This window comes from Ammospiza caudacuta, chromosome 13 (genome assembly GCF_027887145.1).
Source record: "Ammospiza caudacuta isolate bAmmCau1 chromosome 13, bAmmCau1.pri, whole genome shotgun sequence".
Taxonomy (NCBI): Eukaryota; Metazoa; Chordata; class Aves; order Passeriformes; family Passerellidae; genus Ammospiza; species Ammospiza caudacuta.
The window spans coordinates 13090226-13115421 of NC_080605.1; the positions used below are offsets into that span (position 1 = coordinate 13090226).

A 25196-nucleotide genomic window follows, 5' to 3' on the forward strand; every position below is an offset into this window, starting at 1 on the left:
ATTTGTCTAAAAAACGTGTAAGGATGATGTGGAAGCAAAAATACATAAAACTGATACCCTACAAGGCAGGAAGGTGCATGACAGAGTACCCTAAAAGCTGTAAAGAATTCATTGCTGGATAGAGATGGCAAGGAAGATATTCAGAGAGAAACAACAGTTTGGGTATCCAACATCAAAAGGGAAGCAGCTGTAACTGTCAGACCAGCTGCTTCTAGAGAACATCTGTTTGATGCAGTGCAGCCTCAAAAGCTGTGTCATTTACTGGGGAATTTCTTGCAATTTTTTTTAGCATTTTAGGCATCTGCACGTGCACAGTCCTCTTCCTTGCTCACTTATGCTGGTTTTTTTTATTTTTATTTTCTTTTTGTTTTCAAAGAATGACAAAATTTTGAGAGTTGGTTATTTTCTTGTCTCCATGTTTGTCCTAGTATGCCAAATATTTTTTCAGAAGATAATGTGAGTCTGATACAACTTGTGCCACATTATTGTTAATTAATTGCAGGAGGAGTAAATCTCTCTGAGACACTGTATGGAGAGTGGTCATGATCAACAAATACTTTTTTTCTTGATTGGATTTACCATTCAACTTCCAGTAATAGCTCCCAATAATTGTTATAGACTGTGATGCATTAACAGAGTTCTCTCATGTACCATATCTGTCCAGTGTATACCAGCTATTTTAACAGAGAAATTTGGGTACATAAGAGATAAAAAGATTTTCACTTTTAAATGCTCCTAATTGAATTTACTCTGCGAGGTAATTACTGGCTTGAATCTGACTGTTCATCATCTTATTAGAATGTTAAGTCTATAAATCTGTGCAGGTAAAAGGGTAGGTAAATATTAGTTTGAGGTTCTTCCATGTTATTTCTATTACTGTATTTTGTTCTTCCCTGGAGTGACTTTGCTACTGTATGTAAGGGTGTGTCTGTGGACAAGCTGAACACAACTTTGGATGTCTCTGTTGCCTGCTGCAGTAAGTCTTTATGGCTAGATAGAATAATAGTGTTCATTTTAATGATAGCTAACAAAATGCAGTGCTTGCCAAAGGAAAGCAAATACAGCAAGCTGTAAGACAGTGCAGAGTTAAAACTTCATGACTGTCAGATTCAGTTTACACTGTTCCCCCTAAACCACATTTGAATTTGCTTGCTGATATACTTAAGGTTAAAAAGTGAATTTAAAGGCATAGAGTAGCACTGGAAGTGTGGAACTGGGAGGTCGTAGAGTACCTTTCTTTTGCTCAAGAAATTCCATTCTAGTTCAAGATTTTAATGTACCAGCAAAACTGTGTTTTTTCACATAACAATTTTAAGATGATAGTTATTCTCGTTGGATTATCATTTGTTAGGGAAGTGACATCATTGTCTGTGTTTTACAGTGAAGGCTTTGTGCTGTGCCAGGTGGCACCGTTTGTGTAACCACATGTCCTTATCTTGATTGCAGCACATCTTCATTGCCACCTCTTGACTGGCCTTTACCAAGCCATTATGGGCAGTGTGAACTGAAAATAGAAGTCCAGCCTAAAACTCATCACAGAGCTCACTATGAAACAGAAGGAAGCAGAGGAGCAGTGAAAGCATCTACTGGAGGACACCCTGTAGTAAAGGTAGGAAGTCTGGCTTTCTTTAATAGAAGGTAATTTTTAAACTACAGCTCCTGGTATTTACAATGCTGTGAATTGTTACCTTTTGTGAAGCTTATAGCCTTCCTGGGCAAGATTTTGTCCCTTAAATATGATGGTAACTATTTTGAAAACACTGACCAATAAAACCAGTTCTTGTTGAGCTCAGAATAAGATGTAAGGTCCTGGTAAATTAGACTTGGCTTTGGCATCATACTCTCTTTGAAGAGAAAGATATGTGGGTTTGGTCTGGTTAGAATAACTGTGTGCATGAGATGTGATGTGCTGCTCTCTCACTTGGAGTGTTCAGGTGTGTACACAAATATCTTGCTCTGTGCTGGGGAGATTTCTGGGTTGCTTAGGGACAGTCACTGATGTCTCCTTTGATATTCATTGTGTCAGCTGGCTCACACAGCTTGGAATGAAACCCACCCTCATTCACCGAACATGGGCAAATGGTGCTGAGAAACTGTGGGGCTCCTTAAGATGCCTTGTTTATGTTTGCCACATCCTTAGGTGAAAGCAGTGTCCCTTCACTTACCTCAGTATTGCTTAATGGTCTTTATATTAATTCCAAGCCAGGTTAAGACAAAATTTAATGGCTTGTTTATAAGTCAAATCAGACAGCAGTTACAAAATCCTTATTAAAAAAGGAGGGGAGAAAAATCTGATTACATGAAGGTTGCAGCAGGTTTTGTCTTTTCCTCCAAATCCAGGAGGAAATATTTCATGTTCTTTTCCAATAAAGTCAGTGTTTCAGTCTTAAATATTTTGCTACAGTCTAGACATTAAAAATGTATTTTATATATTTATCCTCTTCCAGTAGTCAAAAGTGACTCATTACTATTGGAGACCAGATGCAAAGTGCTGATAGGATTGCCATAATCCATCCTCATTCTTTCTCCTACTCTTACTGTAGTATAAACATGTTATCACTTTTCCCCCTTATTTTATTCCTCCTCTTTGGCAAGTGAATTGTGTCAGTAAATTGTGAAATTTACATCATTACATTTCATCTATATCAATGAAGATATACTAGCAGAGTTTAAGTGTCTTGGATGATCTGCTGTTATTAATTTGTCTAAGCAGCCTCTGCTTCCAGGCTCTTCATCTGATGAATTTCTTCAGCCTGACTCCTAATCATATTCTTTGGGCTGCTCATCACTGTTTCTTCTCTGTTAGCTTACCTTGAAATTTTTCATTTTACACCTTTTTTCCTCTTCAAGTCTTTGCATCATTCCTTTCTCTCCCTCTAAAAAGAGTTGGTTATCTGCATCCCATCTTCTTTCTTGAATGTCTTTCCTTGTTTTTCCATTGCAGTTCTCAGGTTGAGCTCTTCATCCAGCTTTCATGTTCCCTGCAAAGCTGCTCAGTGTGTTTCTTCTCACAATGCTGTGGCCTAACCAGCTGCAATTCTCTCCTTTTGTCAGACCACAGGGTTTCTTAGCACAGCAGAGACAAGGTCAGGTGCTTCTTAGGGAAGTGTGTGCTGCAAAGTAGAGAAATTTGAGGATGCCTGGCCTAGGCTGGGGTTGGAAAGCTGGCAAGACACGTTCCTTCATGTGGAGTGGTGTGTTGCTTCAGTCAGTGGAGGACAAGTAGACACAACTTCCACATGCCAAGGTGCTCTCAGAGGAATTTAACACATCATTAATGAAGACAGAAACCTGAGAGATTTTAGCTGACAAAATAAATCTTTCCTGAACTGCTGTGAACCTCATTCAATATTGTTTAATTTTTTTCTCTGGGTGTTTGTCTTGCTCTAATATTTGCATTAAGGGAATTTATGCTGCGATTTGCAAGATTTGACAAATATGTAGGCTTTCTTTTGCTTACAGCACTAGATGATTCTAAGCTGCAGTACTGGATGCTTCTAACTGCAGTAATGCAAATTAGAAGAAACATCTGTAGTGGGTGACTTACAGCAATGATTTTAAAAGCTATTTATTTGCATTGAAATTGTGAAATACCTTGCTATATGAAAATGCTGTGTTGAAAATGAGGATGGCATTTATGTGTCTGACAGTCTTACACTTCAACACATGCATTGTACTTTGTCTCTCTAAATTAAAATGAATGCAAATGCAAATTAATATTCAACTTTGCAATTTGGTCTCTCTCTTCCAGCTGGACTGCAAATTAATTGTTGTGTTTGATAGGAGATAGGAAGCTGTTATGAAACAAAGCATTGATTTGTATTTACTTTTTACTTACTGCTTGGAAAAATAGCATGGGAAAGGCCAAATTTGGAACAGGTAATACTAATATCTGTAAGCAGGTGGATATTACTTTCATACAAACTGAAATGTTTTCCAGTACTTCTGGAAGCTTATTCCAGAAATCCACATCATAGCATGCACTACTACTTCTTTCTGACTTTTCTTTTTGGTGCTCTTAGCTTTAGAGCAATCACTTCATGTGTGTGATCATTGCAGTAAAGCACTCCACATTTTCCTGTGTGAAATGACTGTGTGTTTACCAGTGTCAGAGATCAGAAAGGAGCTGGGTAAAGAGAATAGAATCCTTTAATTGGAGCAGACCTACAGTGGTTGTCAAGTCTAACTGCCACATCTTTGGGTGCTTGAAGGCCTCTGTGCTTTTCCTTCTTACACAACTTGTTTTGCTTTTGAACATTATATTATAGAAAGCTGGAGTATTTAACCTCCAAACTGTGAAGCCTCTGTAGTTCTGCATATGCACTTGATGTATCATTTAAAATAAAGATTTTAAGATAGTACATGGCTTCAAGCCTTTAATGTATTAGTGCATGTCATTAATCTATTACTAATACTGCACCACACCTGTTGCTAGGACACTAAGCTTCTGACAAATTTGGCATCATCAGTTGTGAGTACATTTAATCAGCTTATTTCCAAATGGGAGGAAATTAAATAAGTGGAGCATCATGCTTTGCTTTGTATATCTCTTAACTTTAAGAAAGCTAATTCTATAATGATGTTCCCTTGTTTTTAGCTTTTTTTTAATGCTAAATGTTCTAAGCAGCAGATAACTTTCATTTTAAGCTCTGCTTTCTTGGGAGTATGTTCCAGCTAATCCTTGTCATCTGGAACAGTTTCTTTTACCTTGGTGGAGAATCTGCATGATAATGCTGACAGTTTACACAGGGAAGGAATAAATAATATAGCAGAAAGGTTTGCAAGGAGAAAGGTGGCATGTTGAGCTTTTGTCATCCAAATGATGTGGAAATTTTGTAGTGCATTGCCAGGAGACAGCCTCTGAGCACTCCCTAATTTTACCATTCTAATTCATAGGTTAGAGTCTGCAATTCACCCATCTAGGAGCCTTTTAAACAAGTAGCTGTCACATTTTATCCAACTCCAAATGAATAGTCATCATTGCTTGAATTTCCACCCTTCCCACGGGTATAAATAAAATCATGTTTGCACTTAGAATTTGCTAGAATGAGTTTTCTTCTGTCTGAACTGGTAGGGTTCTTCATGAGACCTCACTTGGGTAATGCTTATGATCAAAAACAGAAAAGCCTTTTAGAGCAGGTGGGCACCTGATAAGAATCTATTTGGGATAGTTTGGGGTTTTTTACTTTTGTATCCTAGTTTTCTGATCTAAATGAACTTTTCTTTTTTAAATAAACAACAAACTTGTCTTATGTATTGTGTTCCTGTTACTCATGTAATTTTCTGCAATTTTCTGAGCTCAAGGATTTTAAATTAATGACATATTTTGGTAGTAAATCATAAAGCCTGTGTTGTGCACAAGAAGTAGTATTTCCTTTTATTTTTTTGTCTTGTTGCTAGAGAAGAAGGTGATGTCCATGCTGGTCTTCTTGTAACCACACAGAGTGATGTACTGGGGGACTGTGGGCTCACAGCTGCTCCTTAGCACCTCTCTGTGTGCAAGCAGTGTCTGTCCTGGGGCCACTGTGGCAGTCAGGTGTAGGTATGAACTGTGATGGGTAATTGGTTGTACAGCTGATGGTGTAGCAGCAGACACTGTCTAGAACCCACTCACACCCTGGGTATGCATGATAGATTTGGAGTTAAGCTGTTTGGCTGTTAAGAATTTGCCTGGGCCAAAAGTGTCTTTTTCCTGTACTGCAAAGGGCTTAAGCATAGAATCATTCTGTTCCTCTGCCATAAGCAGAATTATTCCTGTAGCAGATTCACAGTAACAGAGGAGGGGATGCATTGTGGAATCCATATGAACAACTCAGCAGTTCTGCAGCTAAAAAAAAGATGTAAGATCAAAAATGAAAGCAATATTAAATAAAAGCCAGTTTATTTAGATGGCTACGCACTGCTACTCACTGACAAGCAGAGTTTTTTGTGTAGGGTTTCATGGAGATCTGTGTCAGCTCTGTTTAAAGTGATTGCAGAGCTTGAAGTCAAGATAAGCGCTGCTATGGCTGAAAAAAGTAAACTAATTGAGCAAAAGTAAACTCCCTTTGAACTGCTTTGAAAGTTCTGAGACAGGAATGTGTTCTCAAAAAGCCTGTCATACTCTGCCTGAGTCCTGATGGAAGAAACTGCAACCAACAAGACAGGATCTATCCAGGCAATGGCAGATGATCTGATACAAGTAAATTAACAAAGCATTGTCTAAACGAGTGTATGTTTCCTGGCCTGTAATTCTGTTGCTGTCACCTTTTCCCAGCTGTTCCCTGTGGCTCATGCATGTAACTACTTGAATATTAGGTATAATATTGGAATTCTCCCTCTTCTCTATGTCCAATAAACAGCACTCTTTTTCTGTGTTTTGCAACCCTTCCCATTCTTCCTGCCTTCCACTCTCTAATTTTCATGTTTGTCGTGAATTTTTTCCTGGTTTGTCCCTCACCAGAAGGCAGGCTGTATCCCAGCTCTAGTTGCCTCCTGTTGATTGGTGACAGCAACCTGCCAATAAATCTAAAACGCAGAAGGTAAATCTCAGCCTGTGTGAACTGTGTAATGGCAAAAAGCATTGACCTTTGGATGAGATTCTAAACCTATGTATCTTTCAAGAACAGTTTGATTTAGGCATCTTCTGCTTCAGAATCCCAAAAAGCGATAGCAAAAGGGATGCCTGTACTCACTCTAGAAAATGCAGTAATTGGTGTGAAAACCAATAAAAACAGTCATCTGCTTTTTGTATCATTGGTTTATTAAAGTTTTCTTTTTTCTACATGTTATGTGGGAGTAACCTCTTCCTATCCCAGCAATGCTTGTCCAAAAACTCTCCATAGCATAATTAGCATTTGGAGTTGGTATTTCAGGAATAGCACCGTTATTTTTCCAAGAGTGTGGTAGAGCCAAGTGCACATGGATGGTTTGATGGCAGATTACATGGGACTGGCAATTCTGCACTCTGTTAGCCTAATACTGTTGTAGCTATTAGATTATATTCTTTTTTGTGTAATGTAAAATGGGACAGGACTAAAACACCCCCAAAAAACACCTGAAGTCAGCATTTAAAACCCTTCCAATCCTGTCTGCAAGCAGAGTGTGTAAAAGTGTGAGATTTCAGAAATAGAAATCCAAGTTTTTAAACCTTGAAGAATGTTTTGTACATGTCTAAACACATGGAACCACGTCCAATAATGAACTGATATTTGCCATTACTCTTTTTGCTTTAGTCCTTTGCAGGATCTGTTTGTTTTTGTGATGACCTTTAAAATGTTTTTAATTGGACTTGTGCCCCTACCTAATAGTTTATTAAAGTTTGTTCCTTTTATCTGTCACTATTTTTTTCACAATTGCAAAGGTCTGTACTATTTTAAAGTCTTGAAGTCAGTCTACTTAATAAGTTTATTTAACAAAACACAAAGGATGACTTTTCTGATGTGTTTGCTTTTCCTTTTCTTTGATGGAAAGGTGCACCAAATAATCAAGCAACAGAAAATAGCACTGCACATCAGGAAGGGATTGAAATAGATGTTTTGGTTTAATGTATTGAACTTTAAAATCAGACATTTAACTTCTTGTAACATTATAACCTCTGCAGAATCAGAATGAAATTATAAAAAGAATCCAATGTGCTGTTAAGACTTTGTGAGCCAGCAGTTGGGGTATTGCATGATAGATCTGAATGGAGTTTCCTTCCATCAGTTTCTGCTGTCTCTTTTAAGCAGTCCACTGGAGATTATAGGTCAGCACTCACTGCACCTCTGCAAGGCTGCAAGGCATGACTGAGGTCATTTTGACTTTCAGTAGCTTCCCTGAGCTCTGCTTTCTTCATTTCATGCCCATGGTTTGCTCCAAGTTTTTCCAAATGCAGCTGTTGATAAATTCAGAATAAATTGTATCACTGGCATTAGTCATGGTGTCTTTTGTTTTAAATTATGTTCATCTTCATGCCCTTGGATCCTTGTCATCCCTTACTTGTCATCCCAAGTCATGGCTGATAGATGTGCTGCTGAGCTTGGCAGATAGCCCTTCAGCTTTTAAACCCAGCCATCCTCACAGTTCTTTAGGACAGCTGCTGCACACCACTCAAAAGGGAAAGTCTTGTGGAGAAATGTCTGCAGGAAAAAGTTCCATTGATCAAAGCCGTTCACTGGTGCCTCTCTGATCCCACTGTCCAAAAGATTCCAGCCTTGTGGGTCATGTCTCCCTTTTCTCAGAGGATCAAACATTTAGATGGTTCAGTTTTTTCTTTAAATAATTTCTTTTTTAAAGAAATTGGCTTTTACTTTTGAAGTGGACTGAAATTTAAGCAGTGAAGGTTCTTTTCCTTCAGGATTGTTTAGGTTTCATAGTGAGCTCAGTCTTCCAATGCAAAAGGAAGAAGCAGCTGATTCATGAGAACAGCTCTTTCTTTTCACCCTCTACAATGGGGCCTGCATTCTTCTCTTTTGTCCTCCTTACCTTGTCACTCTGGGAGTGTTCGAAGGAATACAGAAGTCACTGAAATGCATCCAGCTGCTGTGAGTGTGTCAAGGGGGAAATAACTATTTACAAGCTGCCTTTCATATCAAGGTGTTGAAGAGCCTTGGAAATCTCCATCTGAATTAAATGCTTAGTAAGTGCTTGTAGGTCTTTACACAGATGAGTTTCCTTCCCTGTTCTTCACATTTGAGCTGAGGATCTCTGTATAGATACTGGTGCATTTGGTGAAGATGGATTGTGAACTTTAGGGACTTGATGATGTCAACCTTGCATTGTATTTCAAGACTGTGCCCTATTTTTAGGGAGGCCTATTTGTATGTAAAAGCTTTCTTTCTAATCAGCCTACTTCACCAATCCAGTAATGCCCTAAGCAGTGAATTAATTGTGCAAAGGCAAAGGAGCACTGAAATGTTCATCCACAATTAGCAAGCAAAAAAAAAAAGGCACATAAAACGTTAGTATTAAACCTCAATGAATGTTTGATTAAGCATGGCAATTTCCTAATAAATGCTGGAAAGTTTTGCAGGAAAAATGCTTTAAAAATACAATTAAATAGGTTTTGACACCATCAGAATGTTGTTGGGTATCACAATATGCTTGATAGCTGAGCATAAAACCTAACTGATGAAATTATCTTTCCCCTACCACCACCACCCCATACACACACACACCCAGTTCCATGTTTTCTCTTAATTTCTGAGACTGAAACTGTAGGTGTATGGAATGCTGACATTATTTCTGGATTCAGTGACACTAGTAGGTATTTGGGGTTTTGGATATGTTGATTCAAAAACCCAGACTATTTCCAAGTATCCTAGTGATGTCTGTAAGTACCTGGTTACTGTGAGGTGTCTGTTTGCTCTTGGATGTTTTTTCCAAGCTTTGTTGTATGTCTTAAGAAATGACACTTTTACACTTGAGTAGAGATTGGTAAGACTTGGCCTGCAACAATAAATAGAAAACATGGACAGAACCTTCTTCATTAAAAAAAAAGGTGGAATGAGGAGGTAAAAATTTTAAGTATTAGAGACTAAAAAGAGTCTTTTCACAAGCTTTTCAAGTTGCTGTTTTCTTTAGACAAGAGCATGGAACCAATGATGTGTGAGCCAGCTATGGTCCAAATATAATCTACATGAAATCTGGAAAAATGCTAATTTATTTTTTGCAGGTTGATGCCTCTAAAATAAGGTGACCTCTTTGTTTTTCTCAGCAAGGAAAGGTTCTCACCACTGCCCCAAAATTCCAAGTTTAAATAGTGCTGTCTTTAGTGATCAAATGAATCCATATAGTCTCTAGCGTGACAGATTTTTACAGGATTTTCCACGTGTGCATTAAGAACATAGCAGTGTTTTTGTTGCATAAACTACAGCTTCTTGATGATCCAAAACTCTCTCCTGAAGTGCCTGCCTGTGTAGTTGCTTGGTAAAAGCCCTGAAGTGGCAGTGCCATGCAGGGGTTTCCTGTGTGCAGTGTAGTAACTGTGGAGCTGCTTTGGCGTGAAGCCCTTGTGGCTTATCCTGTAGTGACCTTCAGTCTTTAGCCTTCCAGCTTTAGTTTAACTTACGCAGGCACTGACCTTTGCTATGGAAACGATATAGAAACACAAAAACAACTTGGCTGAGTTTCCTCGGCAGAGCAGTGGGTGGTGGATCAGGATTCTGTTACAGGGGAGGGTTTCTAGAGGTCACTGGTGACACAGTGCAGTAACTTACTGCTTGTCTGCAGCACACTGTTTGCTGCTCCTGGGAAAGTGCTATATATATCTTTTTTTAAAGTAAAACTAGCAATTTTTTGTTTGTAGTGAGCAGCTCTAATACTGCACATTATTGGAATAAGTGCTGGGAGGGGAGGTTTACCTGAAAGCCTTCCTAGGGCTCAGCCAGTAGTTCAGGTTACTGTTCCTCTGTAAGTGACCCATGACTGAATCTTGAGCACACTGATACTGTAGTGCCTTACCATAATGCTTCCTCATGGTGCTGATTCTGCAGCACTTGCCAGTAGGTTGTAAAATGCTGTTTATTTAAATACCTATGGTCTGTAAAAACACACTGTGTTATTTGTGTATATTCTTTACTAAGGTGAACTAAAGGTTCATGGCTTCATTATGTATTTAAACAAAATATAGTATTTTTTCTCCCAAGTTAATTAAGTACTTATTTTCATTGAAAAACAATTAGCAGGTTAGGGATTTTTACTGATTTAAATGTTTGGGCTGTTCAACATACAGAATTGTGCATGAAGCAGACAAGGTGGTAAGAAGGCATCACCCTGCTGTCAATGAAATTAAGAACAATTAATATTTTTTTGAATGAGAGCAAAACTGTATTTAAAAGGAATGCATTTTAAATGCCTAAATAAATAATATTTCCTGATTCGAAGTTGATTTGGGGTTGTAGTTCTCTTTCATTATTCACAAGGTAGGTTTTACATCAATAATGGCAAGTCAGCCTGGAACTGCCAGCTTGCTTATTACACAAGATTTAAGGGGGAAATGTTCATTCTGAAGCATAGATTTGTGTAATAAATTTGGGGGTTTTCTATCCACAATCCTTTCAGCTGCCTGAGTTTCACTAGCACATCGGGCTGTCTGGTTAGCATGCACGGCCTGTTGAGCTCACTGGCTGTTGGCTGTGGCTGCTGGGAGCACAGGGACACTGCAGCCTGTCCCTGCTTGCTTGAGGCTGGGATGTTCCCTTTAATGAGGCTCCATTGGTGCAGTCAGGCCCTGAATTACACTCTGTGCTGAAATACATGGGGGTTGTTCTTCCTTTCCCACTCCCTGGCTTACTTTATTGCCACAGGTATTGCACACATTGGTTATATTTATTCCTTTACTTTGTGGGGCGACGTGGTGTTTATCTTTTTACTTGACCTTGAATAAAAGCAGTAAATTGCCTGCAATACCAAGTATATATTTTTAAGTCTCTGCTACCTTGTCAGAGTATATGGCCATAGAGTCTCCTGGGCAATACCAGTGTGACTGCTGGCATGGGGGATGTTTTACCTTCCTAAACTGAACTCCTGCTCTGCGTCCTCTGCAGAAGATGGTCTTCATGCACTGTAGAGAGACCAGCTTAGTTTTACAAGTATCCCCCACCCTTCCTTATCTCTGGTATCACCAGTATCTCTAGAACTGCTGTGTACATTTCCATTGTTCAGCATGGGGAAGATTAGCCTTAATTGGAAATTAGCTTTGTCACAGTGACCGCATTTGGAAGTCAGTCAAATTTTTGAATAGGTCTGGCTTGTATTTTTTTTAATTCCCAGTATTAGAGTGAACACATTTAACTAACGTCACATTTAGGCTGTATTCCATTGTGTTAAGATTTAATTTTAACTCTGAGGAAAATGGATGGTGGAGTCACAGTGTTGAGAACTTGTGACAAGATGGCTGCTGTAATGCTAAACTAATATGTGTCCTAATTTTCTTTAAACTCCTAAAATAATTCAGACTAATTAAAAAAAATAAATTATTCATTTGGTATTTAATGAAAAAGACACTTCTGGAAGGACACTGGAGTCCTGCATCAAGCATAAAAAGGAACTTATGCATGTGTATATATTTAATTGGTGTAACAGTCCCTATGCTCCACTGTGATGGCAACACTAAGAGGAAAGTTCCTTGTGGTCCTGATGTTCCTGGAGTTTATAGTTGACTTCTGACAGTGAAGGGAGAGAAACCTGCCAGTACACTGACTGTCACAGGAGGTTCTTTACTGTAACCATTTACTTACATGGGAAGCAATTTTGACAATCTAGACTGTCTCCATTCAGTGGCTGAAGGGATAGTTTGGTTTGGTTTGATTTGGTGTTTTTTAAGTGGATTTAGCGCTTTTCACTGAGAACTCCAGGGATAACATATTTGACAAAACAAAGTCTTTCCAGACTTCTGTGTAAACGTATATTTCTATTCTTGACTGAGAAAGCTCTAATAAAAGTGACAGACCTGGTAGGTGCTGCCACTTGAATATAGAAACCAGGCTTTCATTTGGTCCATGAAACTCCCTGCCAGGAGTGCTGCACCAGCAGTGGGGCTGCTGGGTGTGGGTGTGCTTTGGGCTTGTGTGCCGCTGACTACTGGCTTAAATTACTCTTCTAAGTAAGTTAAATTGACATGTTTTGTTTGGTTTTTAAGTGTTAGTTGTGTAAAGAGCTTGGATAATATTGTTGTGTGACCAAATAACTCTCCCTAGAGACAAAAATATTGACATGGCAAAACCACGTTTAAAGAATGACTGTCTGTCCCTCCCTCCCGTTTGAACATAAGTTGATGTCAAAGTCAATGAAATGTAAATCTGCTCCAGTGCTGCTTAGCAATTATATAACTTACAGCCTGCATCAATCTGCCAGTTGCAGCAAGGTGAAGGAAAAGATTTGTAAGAAATATTCTGTAGGCTTCAGATTTATAATAACAGGGGTTAAAGGAAACTGGTGTTACTGTTGTTTATGTTTGTTTCCTTAACAAATTACCCACGTACTATCATAAAATGGGCTTTTTCTTCTAGTTTCAGTTCATAATTTTTTTCTGCTGTTTCAGTGTTGCACCAGAGTTGCTGCAGTTAGCTCAAGCAACAGGTGGTTTTATGGTAACTGACTGCATTGGTGGTTACATGTGAAGTTGAGAAATGGAAATATGTATAAATTACCATTTGCAGAATTTGGGGGTTTGAAGTATTTTCTTTGCCAAAAATAAACCACACTTGATTGTCTAGATATTGATTGAATCTTCTTGTCCTAATTTGATACATTTTCATTCACAAAACTTCTTAAGTTTAATAAAAGTTGCTGTTCCATTTCACAGCAGAAAAGCTAAAAGTTTTTAGTATTTCTAGAATCTAGGTGCATCTTAGTAAAATTGGTAATTGGTAATTAAAAACATTACCAGAAACAGACTTATAGCATAGCATAGCTTTGATGTAGAAATTCTGTAGATAGAAAAATTGTCTTTGAGAGATTCAAAAATAATAACGATATTTTGACATTCATTCATTCATTCCAGTAATTGTTGCCAGTCCTTGTGTTTGGTGACAGATACCTGTACTCGGTTTTCTGAAGTTAGTAATGAAATACTGCTGACTGCTAACTCTTTGGACTAGTTGTGTGTGTGTGGGGTGCACCCACAGGTGCAGTGGGAGTCACCTAACCTGCTCTATTCCTTGTGCCCCCTCAGCTGCTGGGCTACAGCGAGAAGCCGGTGAACCTGCAGATGTTCATTGGCACGGCCGACGATCGCTACCTGCGGCCCCACGCCTTCTACCAGGTGCACCGCATCACCGGCAAGACCGTGGCCACTGCCAGCCAGGAGATCATCATTGCCAGCACCAAAGTGTTGGAAATTCCACTTCTTCCTGAGAATAATATGTCAGCCAGGTACTTCACAGCATGAGTCAGCCGTTTTGTTGCTATGTGTAGTTTTTATTTTCTTTGTTTGCGCAAAGGTAAAAGAAAAGTCCTGTAAAATCAGCGTATTTTCCACAAATCTGGCTCATGATGAAGTGACACATCTCTTATAGCAAGCCAGTGTGAGAACAGTCAGAAGTAAAGGAGCAGAGAGGCAGGGAAGCTCTCGTACAAATGTGTTATATGACCGAGGTTGTGTGTCTCATATGAATAATTGACCACTGTGTGGAATAGCAGCTGGGATTTGATGGGTACACTTTGTCGTTCTCTAGTCCTTTCTAAACTAGAACTAAATAGTGGTCTCTTGCTCCTTGTAAATGACATTTACTATGTTAAATAACTCACTTTGGAGGTTAAACAATGTGCAATAACAAATAATCTTTTAAACGTTCAAAAAAGCAGCAGCTGGACATTTACAAGACAAACCATTTCACCAGTACTTGCTGCTGTTTCCACACTAAGCGTTCTTTCAATCACAGACATTTAAAATAATCCTTAAAATACCATAATGGGGGGAAAAATAGAACAGCTTCATTCTTTAACAAAAGAAAGGCTTACAGAGTGAACTTTGGCAGTAGTTTGATTTATTTTTTCCATTTCTCTTGTGATCCATCTGTCCATCCTCTCCCATCTCCAGTATCGATTGTGCCGGTATTTTGAAGCTGCGCAATTCAGACATAGAGCTCCGGAAAGGAGAGACAGATATTGGGAGGAAGAACACCAGAGTGCGCCTCGTGTTCCGTGTGCACATCCCACAGCCCAGTGGAAAAGTCTTATCTCTGCAGACTGCTTCCATTCCCGTTGAATGCTGTAAGATTGCTCTAACTGTACATCTTCTATACTTATGGTTTCTGCATGTGTCAGGAGTAGTGTCACTCTGACAATATTTATTGCCAGAATTATGTACAGCAATTGTGTAAAAAGCATTGTGTGTAAAGCACTCAATTACCAAGTTAATGTATCTTTAAGTAAAGATGGTACTTGCCAACAGCTTGGAGGTTTAGAGGAAAAACAAGGGTTTGGGCTTTAGCAACTTCAGTAGTGCCTGTGTATGAGCAGAGGCAGCTGATACATCTCAGTGAAAATACTCATTCTAAAGCTGATACCATTTCCTTGATAAGAGTCTTTAGCATGACTTTCCCTATACAGTAATATCTAGTGGACAGCTGAACTTCTAGAGAGTTGATTTGTTAAATGTTGGCACTAAGGAGTCAAGGAATAACCTTAATCTGAGTTTCCGCATGAATTTATTTTATCTAGAAACCACTACAGTAATTTTTAATCCAGTACTTACTCCTAAACTAAAAATTGAATTTTCTGTAACGGTAGAGACTGTTGGCATTCATGTCTTCTTGGTGTTTCTTTTCTGTAATTACGTAATTTCAAAATAATTTTAAAAGCAAAGATAAATCATAGACAAATATGATTTGTGTATGTAAACAGATGGTAATTTTAGTTTCATCCCTGATTCTTCAAGTTAGACTCATAAAATAAATGTCATTATGATTAAAATTGTAAATAATAATTATTCCCTTAATATTTCTAAAGCTCAACGATCTGCGCAAGAACTTCCTCAGATTGAGAAGTACAGCATCAACAGCTGCTCAGTAAATGGAGGCCATGAAATGGTGGTGACAGGATCCAATTTTCTTCCCGAATCCAAAATTATATTTTTTGAAAAAGGACAAGGTAAATACTGTCTTGCTGGGTTTTTTTTTTTCAAACCAAGCTCAGTATCCGAGCTTAATTTTAAGAAATAAGGATGTTTTAAGAGTAGTAATTGGAAAGTTCATTTGGGCACTGATCTGTGTGCTGGTTGGCAGTTATTAATGAAGTAGTCCTTCTGATTCAGGAAGACAGAGGGTAACTAACTTGGAATGTGTGTATTTGAAAGATGCTGTACAGATCATACCATGTATTTGCTCCTTCTTACAAAAAAATGAAAAAGTGAAAATGGGATCTAATTGAAATGTAGTATTTAGCATTGATGCCATGTTACATCTGATTTAATCAATGCATAGGAACTGACTCCCTAGCTAATGAAATAAATGCTAGCTAGAAAACAATAAAACATAAAATCTGAACAGCTTAAATTATCATTCTGGTGACTCAAGTGTCTGATTTGAACTTTCAGGAAAACAGTAGCAAAAGAAATTATTAAAACCAAAAATTTGCTAACCAAGTGCAATTTTTGTACATCTTATTATTTCTGTATATATGTAAATAAGAATGGTGTTGTTTTTATTAGCAAATACAAAATGTTATGTAATCATGTGTTCTGCCACACAAGCTGAACACCTTTGGGAGAGGCAGAGCTGCTGCTTTCCCAGGTTCCCTGTAACAGCACCCAGTGCAGAGGGAGCCGAGTGCAGGGTGCAGGGTGTGGGCTATGCCAGGTCAGGGCACAGGGAGGCTGCCCAGGTGATTGCCCCTCTGGCACGGGCACCTTGCCCAGCTGAGGGTCTGTGCGTTCAGGGCGGGGAGCCCCGGGCCGTGGCCTGGGTTATCTGCTGCTGACTCAGCCTCCAGTCATCAGCAGCTTGTTTGAATCAGCACAAGTGGCAGCAGCAGCAGTTTGAGCACCCTTCAGGAAGGTTTCAGAAGGAGTGGAAAACCCTTCTGTGCCCTGCAGAACCCTTCTGTGCCCTTCCCCTGCTCAGAGCCCTTCTGTGCCCTGCCCCTGCTCAGAGCCCTTCTGTGCCCTGCCCCTGCTCAGAGCCTCCCTGCAGCTCAGCTGCCTGTGCAGGACCTGCACGCTGGGCTGCACTGCACAGTCCTGCACAGCAGCACCTGCACTGGCTGTACTGCTGGAACGCCTAAAGCATCTCTCTAGTCTGTTTACAGTGTGTGTCTGTCAGTTTAACAGCCTCTTTGTGACTGAAAATAAATCCTGTTTGATATTAAGTATTTAAATACTTTTAAGATGAATTATTAAAGTGTTAAGAAAATGCTTTTTGCTTGAATTATTTGTAAATTTTTCTCAACAGATGGACGACCTCAATGGGAGGTAGAAGGGAAAATAATTAGGGAAAAGTGTCAAGGGGTGAGAAACAATTTTTCTTACTTTAGAAAGCTTATTTTTTTTTTAATGTGTAAATTGATATTTTCATTGTTGTTCTAAAATTTAGACTTCATTTATTAAAATAAGTAGATCGCTGACTAATTCTGGCAGACAATTGGAGACTTCTGTGCCTTAGGAAGACTATAAAGTAGCCATTAAGAGGATGCTTTGAAGGAACTGGAAATAGCATGCTTGTTGTGAAAGCAATGAAAAAAGAACTTGAAGATTAAAAAGCGGAAACTTAAGATAATTTTGCTAACCTGACAAATTACTTCCAGTGCATTAAAATTTTTTTAAAAGCTTAATGATTCAAAATGCAGTATTTTAACTGCTAGAAGGTTTTCCTGTGCTCTGGCAGATAAGCAAAGCATCCTTTATATGATATGTCTGTTTGATTAAAGCATTATCTTCAGAGCACTTGTGTTTAAAAGAAAATAAAATTCTCCAAATAAAAGTTTGCCTGTAGTACTGTTTCACTATGTAATGTGCATGAAGTTTGCCAATTTAAAAATATTAGGGTGCTTTAGTTTTACCATAAGTGTTTCAGTTTTTCTGTAATTAACAGTTTCATTTGCTTTTAATGTGTAAAACTTTTTTATTTCAACTTTTCTATAGGCAAACATCATACTTGAAGTTCCTCCATACCATAACAAAGCCATCACAGCTGCAGTTCAGGTGCAGTTTTATCTCTGCAATGGCAAGAGGAAAAAAAGCCAATCTCAACGTTTTACTTACACACCAGGTATCAAATGAAAAATACAAAAGTGACATTTTATTTTGTTTTTTAAAGTGGACATACAAAAACACTCCAGACAGTTTTGATCCTTTGATAGGAACATAGGATTAGCTTTGAACTGTTTGTAAAACAGTTACTAAAGCTTATCTAATTAAAAAGCTGAAAAACAGAGTAGTAAACTCGAGTACTGTGACTACAGCTAGTTATTTCTTCATTACACTTTCTACACAATAATTTTTGCATTCTAATTTTTTTGAGAATTATGATGAATCTTAGAAGCTGCTCTTTAAATAACTCTGGTAATGACATGGTGGATAGTGAGATCATAGAAGAACAAATTTGTGCATTTTTTTCCACTCTCAAATGTCAAAAAAGAAAAAAAATAGGTTTAGATACAAGGAAGGTCAAATTATTTTTCCCCCACTCTGGATAGATTGCAGTTTACTGAGACAAATCAGCTTGTAACTTAGCCAGAAGTAAAACCAGGATATGTTAACTGCAGATGTAGTAAACAGCCTTTTCCTTCCCACTTGGTGTGAGGAAGAGCTTGCAGCAGATGTGCAGTGCCTGCTCCTGTCCTGCCCCTTGCTCTATTTCAGCTGTGTGCCCATTTGGAGCAGTCAGAATTCCCAAGGTGCCAGTGATGGTGGGGACCCTTTGGTGCTGCTTGGAGCACTTGAAGTCAGATATCTGAATGAGTCTTTAAAGATACAGATATTCATATAAACTTCTTAAAACTTCTGTATATGCTGACAAAGCCAACTTCCATTAGTTAACACAATTTAAAATAAGCTGTGCTCACTTGTTGTGCTCTAAAATTACCTACTTTTTAAATTTAGGCAGTGTTACTGAGGTGTCTGGTATGCCAAGTACACATTAACTGTGTTATCAGATTTCTGTGGTATTTGTCAACTGTTCTTCAAGAATATCAGCTCCTAAGATAGTTACACATCTATATTTTTGTTTGAAATATCTCTATTTAAATTATTTAAATGGTGGAACAAAATAATGACAGTTACTACTTAAATAAGAAGCAAGCTGAATTGTAACTGCAGCTGTTACTACACAAGCACTTAAAACACTCTATATGTATTACAGTTCATTTGACTGTAATATTTAGTTAACTGTATTTTATAAAGTAGTAAATGAGCATTTGAGTGTTAGTATTTTTCTACTAGTACTTAAGATCAGTATCTTGTTGTGAGCCTACCAGTAGTTTAAAAAAATAAACCTGTTACTGAAGGTGTGTCAGTTTGTAGCTCTTATAAGAACAGTTTGCTGCCATCACTGAAATTGGGGAATGAGCTTAAAGAGCTGCTGTAATAAAAACGTGGTGCACTACTCAGGCTGGGGTGTGTGTTGCCAAAGCTCAGCTGTCCTTGTGATCAGAGGCTAAGGAAGGCCTGAAGCCTGCTAAAAATTGCCTTCACCATTTCCTAGTGCATGATACTGAGCTCACATCTGCCCATTTTCGGTGGAGCCCAGCAGCAGCTCCCCCCCTCTGGTGACAAGAACGTCCTTTAGATGAACTGGACTTTCTCTGGCTGCTTTGCAAATGTCTTTAAAACCATCCATTGCATAGGAAGATGTGCTGGAAGGGGAGATGCTTGCCCTTGAATACCTGCTGGGAGAGTTGTTCTGGCTTTGCAGGGTTGGGGTAGCAGGCACAGAAACAAAGAAGGTGAAAGCAGAGCAGAAGGGAAGCAATGACACTAAACATGCTGCTGTGGTTATTAAACAGCAGTCAGTGTGTATTTGTCACAGGGTACAGATGGGCTGGAATTGTAAAACTGTTTTACTTTTTTCAGTTATAATGAAGCAAGAGCACAGAGACGAGGTGGATTTGTCAGCTGTTCCGTCCCTGGCCCTGCCGCACGCAGGCGGCGTCCAGGGCCTGCACTCCATGCGAGCCCAGCTGCCCTCCCCGGAGCAAGGGCGCCCCCGTGACAATCTGCTGTCCACGTCACCCAGGAGCCTCGTGTGTCCCATGCAGCCGCCCTACACGGCCATGGTGACCTCGGCAGTGCCACACCTGCCACACATGCAGGGCAGAAACCTCAGTCCAAGCGAAGAGTGTCACGTTTTGCCTCCTGCCGTGGTTCAGTCTTTTCAGGTAACATCAGCACCTCCCGTGAGGCCTTCTTACCAGCCTATGCAGCCTAGTGATGTGTACAATGGACAGCCCGGCCTTCCCATGAACTCTGCCTCCGGCCCAGCATTCGATGCCATTTCATTTCCGCAGGACACGGCTGTACCTCATTTGATAAATCTCAGCTGCCAAGCTCTACCACCGGTGCAGTTCCATTCTTCAAACCCAGGTTCTGTGTCAGCATCAAGTCCAGCAGGGCACGCCCTGGCACACGCAGCTCATTCGGGACAGTCACCTGCTCAGCTGCCGTCCATGGGATTCCACTGCCCAGGCACCGGGCAGGGCTCCCTGCCCTCTGCCATGAGCCGCTCCCTCGGCCAGGCCTCTCCGCAGCTGCAGCAGGTCCCGTTCCACTCTCCGAACCCAGCGGCCGCTTCTTCCCCGTCCCCGACAGCTTCGCACCCGCTGGGCCACTCGCCGCTGTCCGGCCCCTCTTCCCCGCAGCTGCAGCCTCTGCCTTACCAATCCCCCAGCTCAGGGCCCGCCCCGTCGCCGCCGCCCGGGGGCCGCTCGGGGCAGCCCTCGCCGCAGGCCGCCAGCCCCGCGCTCGGAGCCCTGGGCGCGGTGTCACCCCTGGGGCCCCACCCCGGCTGTGACTCGTCTCCCTTCGCGCCCGAGGGGGCAGCTGTGCACATCAAACCAGAGCCTGAAGACCGGGAATTGAATTTTCAAACCATAGGACTGCAAGACATCACACTAGATGACGGTAAGTGGATATAATATTGCATTTATGTTTTATGGGCATTAAACTACCAAGTGGGTGTGGGAGGGTTGTTCTGTTTAGAACACACTGCTCTTCAAAGAAGGAAATTTATATCATCAGTCATGGAGTCATATTTTTGTGTCCAAAGCAACAAATTATTTAAAACTAATTATATCAACTGTTTGTAGATACACAAGTCAAGCATTTTAGTCTGATTTGCCCACAAACTTTGGTTTTGCCATAAAATAAGGCTTGAGGATCAACTCTTACACTTTGACACCTTGTAGTCAAGAAAGTCATTTGAAGTCTTTTCTGATTGTGTCACTGATACGTTTCAGTAAAACTCATAATACGATATCTAAGTTGCATAGATGGAGTTTGGACTCTTGTTTCTTGGAGTTGTCCCAGTTTTGAAGGGCAGGCTGGTGTTTTGATAATCTATCACATGCATTTTGGCACTGTCTTGGTCTCCTCACAGACATTCTGTAGATACTGTCATCATTCAGCACCTCTGCTCACAGTGGCTGTTTGCTTTCTCCACTCTGACTACCTTTTTGAGAAGTTCACTTGTTTAACATAAACAGAACAAGGACATTATAATGCTAAAGGCCAGACTATAAAGGACTGTATTGTAAATATTTGGACAATTTTAAAAATTTAGTTATTAATTAAATAGTTATTTTCCAATCAAGTGAAAAAAGAAAAATATCAGATCCTAAACATCAGACTATTTGAGGTGTAGATGCAAAGCAACTTAAAGAATATGTCATGCTAATAAAGTCTGGAAGAACAGAAGGCCTGGCCTTAAAAGTTGTGTAAAATGTGTTTGGTTTTGATGAAGGGAATCATGCCAGTGTCTCTTTTCTAAAGTAGTCATAAATGTTGTGGTTTAGGGTTTTTTTAACCATCCCTGGTAATTACTTAATTGCATCAGGAGTAGAATAAAGACTTAAGTGTAGGCCATCTGTTAAGTGTCTGTGTCAGTCCCAACTCCCTGCATAAATTGAGCTTTGCTATTGTTACCTCCAGACCGTAGTAATAAAATTTAGTAAGAAATGCCTTTAAAGACATGGCACAGTAGGAGGAAAACGAGAGAAACCAGTCTAGTTGAGCTTTCAGTTCAATAGCCACCTTAATTAAACAAAGCTCTCTTTTTAGAAACAGTGTTTATCAATCAACTTAAGTTTATTTAGAAAGGAAGGAAGAGACTGATTCTGTCAAGGACTTGCTGAGGGGAGAAAAGCAAGGCTTTATGAAACAGCATGCAGCAAAAAAATAGCATTTTGTACTTCTGTATAGAGGAACGAGAGGGAAATCTAATGTTTCAAGAAGTGTCAGGTTAGAACCTACCTTTTTCTCATCCTTCTTCTCTCCACACCCACAAAAAAAAGTAGAAAGAAATCAAATATAACTGAATACTGTGGTTAGACTGTTCACAAAGTAAGCAGAAGTGTTTAGCACTTATGAATATCTTGGCAGTTTGTTTATAATTGTTCAGAAATTAAAATGGATGCACAGTAAAAAAGTTTTTTTCTTTATGTCACAAATATTTGTTGCTTTTTGATACTATTTCCTTTGCTTAGCACTGAAAGCACTGCCTTGTTCTGTGCTGACAAAGCCGTGGAATCACAGGAGAAGCTGTTGGAGCCCCACTGGAAGCGTGGCCACTTGCTGATGGTTCAGAGTGCAATGAACATGGGAGTCAAATGGCCACAGCTTAATTAACTTCTTTTTTTAAGTGATTGTTGTAGAAAATTCAAGTTCTGATAACTGCTGATTAAACATACTTCATGTATGGAGAACTGAGCATGGATTTAAGTGCTGAGCTTGCCCTTGGCAGCAGCCCTGGGTTTGTGAGCAGCGCCTTTCCCTTCCATCGTGCGATGATTTCCTGGGGTTGGCTTTGGGGCTTGTTTGCCTTTCCAATCTGCAAATACAAATCAGATGTTGAGCATGAAACCTGCTGTTCCCAAAGTCTGGAAGGGCACAGGGACAAGAAGCAAAACTGCTCAGTTCTCTCAATGTGAGTGAATACTTCCTCTGCTTAATCAGCTTTAAGGGAAAAAAAAACCCCATGTTTAGACAAGAACACTTTTTTCAATAATTTATCTGACATATTACTCTGGTTTAAAAAACAATTCTAAAATTTCTTTTTCTTGTATAATTGAATTTTAGTTTCTGTACAAATAGTGCCAAGCACAAATAGCAAATAGGCTATTCTACAATAATGTTATAACAATTAAAGAAAAAAATCCAAACATAATTACATACATAAAATGAGTGTTGTTACAATATGTTCTCCCAACTAATACATCAAACCTGAAAGCTCTACTTAGTTGGCAAATAGGTTTTTGAAGGTTACCAATTAAGGCAAATAAACCTCTCAAAATAAAACACTAAGGCAAAGCCAGTTGAAAATTCTTTAAATCATGTCTGGCTTACCGGCCTTAAATATTTAAATCAGTATTCTTAAAATAAAAAACTCTGAGAGCATAAATCATCTTCTTTCTTTTAAGTAATGTATACTGTTTCAAAATTAAAATAGTATCTATTTCTTTGCCAAGAAAATAAAATATTTCAAGAAATATTTTACAAAATTTCAGTGTAGTATGGAAGTGCTACCCCATGATAAATAAATCACAGAATTACTGTGTATCTTGACAGAATTGGATTTAAAATTCTTAAAGACAAAATCCCAATTAAAAAACCCACAAAACTGAGAAATCCCCACCTCCAGATGTGACTGTGTGCATATTAGTTACATAAATTCATTTAAGTAAGACCCCTAGAAATGACTCTTACTGCCTCTTCAACCAACATTCAGGTGTTTTCTTAAAACCACACCAAAACCCCTTCCCAGTCACTGCCTAATAGAGAGCTACAAAGCTGCTCCATCCATCTGTGCTCAAGTCAAGAGCATCTGGATTAGTCTTGATCCAGCATCTCCTGGAAAGTGGAACACATTTGCAGCTTCCCTGCAAAGTCCAAGGTGTTTGCCAGTGACCAGGTGGAGAACCTTTTGAAATGTTGCTGTGTTCCTTTGCCCTTTCCCTGGCTCTGTTCACTCTGTGGTTGAACACAGGTTACACAATGGAAGGACAGATCCTGCCCATGTGTCTGGCAAAGGACTTTCCTTTCCTTCCTTTCCTTCCTGCTTCTTTCCTTTCTCCCCCCCATACTGAACTTTGTGTGACTCTTCATTGTCTTGTTTTTCAGGAGGACCTTGTTGATATCCTTAGACTTTTCTAATGTCCACCTTGAATTTACTTTTATGTTTTGTTTCCCCTCTTCCTATCCTTGCATCCTACAGGGAAACCTAATTCACTTGAAACAAGGGATCAAAATGCATGAGGTCACATAGATACAAAATTCAAATTACAGTATAAAAAATATTTGAAACATAACACAATTTCAAAGTAGTATTGTGTGATACTACTTCAAAGGCATTCTGAAAAGTTCTCTTTTCTGCTTAGGTTTTGCAGTTGTGAGGTTGCACAAACTCAGAAACTTTTGGGCTGGAACTAAGTAAAAACAGCTCCATGCACTTTTATTTGTCCCCTCTACCTTTTCTGTCTCTCAGTGTGTTGGACCTTTTTTCCCTCAGCATCTCTCAGCAAGTCAGCCCTCTGGCCAACACCTCAGGGTAACATTTCCCTGGACAGACAGTGGAGTTTTAGGGCTGCAAACAGATACAAACAAGGCAGCTGAAGTGACAGGAAACAGGCAGCTGGTCGTGTCTGGCCTTTCCCATATCCATCATCCATACTGCTGCACAGCCATCTAATAAAGTTTCTTCCCCACTTCAAAGAAAAGCAACCCAAAGTTAGACTCAGTCTGGTTATATGATGAGGCTTAATTAATCTACCCCCTCTGTTTTTAAAAAGTGCTCCTAATGTAATGGTTTACCTATTCCCACTGTCAGGTTTTAGGTTTAAAACTGTTCCAGTACTGTCGATCTCAAATTTAATCTTTCGTGGTTTCCAGTTTAGGAGGGAATTTACTGTGGATTTCATGGCTTTCTACAGTGATGACATTTCTAACATGTACACCTGTATTTAACCATTTTTAAGGTATTATTTGGCTAGATTCAGCAAATCAGGACGACCTTCTACTAATCCTCTTATATGTTGTTACTCATTGCATCTCCATTACATAAAGCTGGAGATTAGAAAATCCAGTATGTGCATTTACTATAAATCATAACCAGAAATCCCCTAAGCACTTTGTGTATATAAAGCAATGAGGCTGCTTTGTCAGACACATTCCATGTAGAACTCTAGGCTGGTAGCATTCATTCATTTTAATAGTTCTGTGATAACTCTCTAGCTTATAAATTCTCTTGCTGAGAAGCTCAGATTATTCTGATCTTGGCTAGAAGACTTGTACATCTTTGCAGGCATATTTTTAACTGTAGCTTCAGCTTAATTTCTGGAGAATCAAAGTGTTGAGTAATAAAGTATTTGAGAAGGACTATACTTTGTACTTCTGTCTGTATTTAAAACTTACTTATTAAGATCAGTGTTAATTTAAGCAGCATCCTGCCACTGGAGGTCTGCAGAAGCACAGAAAGTACTGAATGCTGGAGTCTGCTGTAGTGTGGAGGAGAGCAGCTCAAACTTGAGATGTACATCTCCAATGCAAGGTGTTTGTATTGTCTCCTGAGTACAGAGCCAAATGTTGC

General features: G+C 39.4%; 1 protein-coding gene across 2 annotated transcripts in view; it reads left to right on the top strand.

The window, feature by feature from the left end:
- The window catches only part of NFATC3 (nuclear factor of activated T cells 3), a 64303-nt gene that overhangs the window by 23049 nt on the left and 16058 nt on the right, over nt 1–25196 (top strand). For both annotated transcript variants that reach the window (XM_058813348.1, XM_058813349.1), the window contains exons 3-9: nt 1447–1609; nt 13637–13836; nt 14504–14676; nt 15415–15555; nt 16854–16909; nt 17543–17669; nt 19472–20518. In XM_058813348.1, coding sequence (XP_058669331.1) covers nt 1447–1609; nt 13637–13836; nt 14504–14676; nt 15415–15555; nt 16854–16909; nt 17543–17669; nt 19472–20518 — 1907 coding nt within the window. The remainder of the gene's footprint in view (nt 1–1446; nt 1610–13636; nt 13837–14503; nt 14677–15414; nt 15556–16853; nt 16910–17542; nt 17670–19471; nt 20519–25196) is intronic.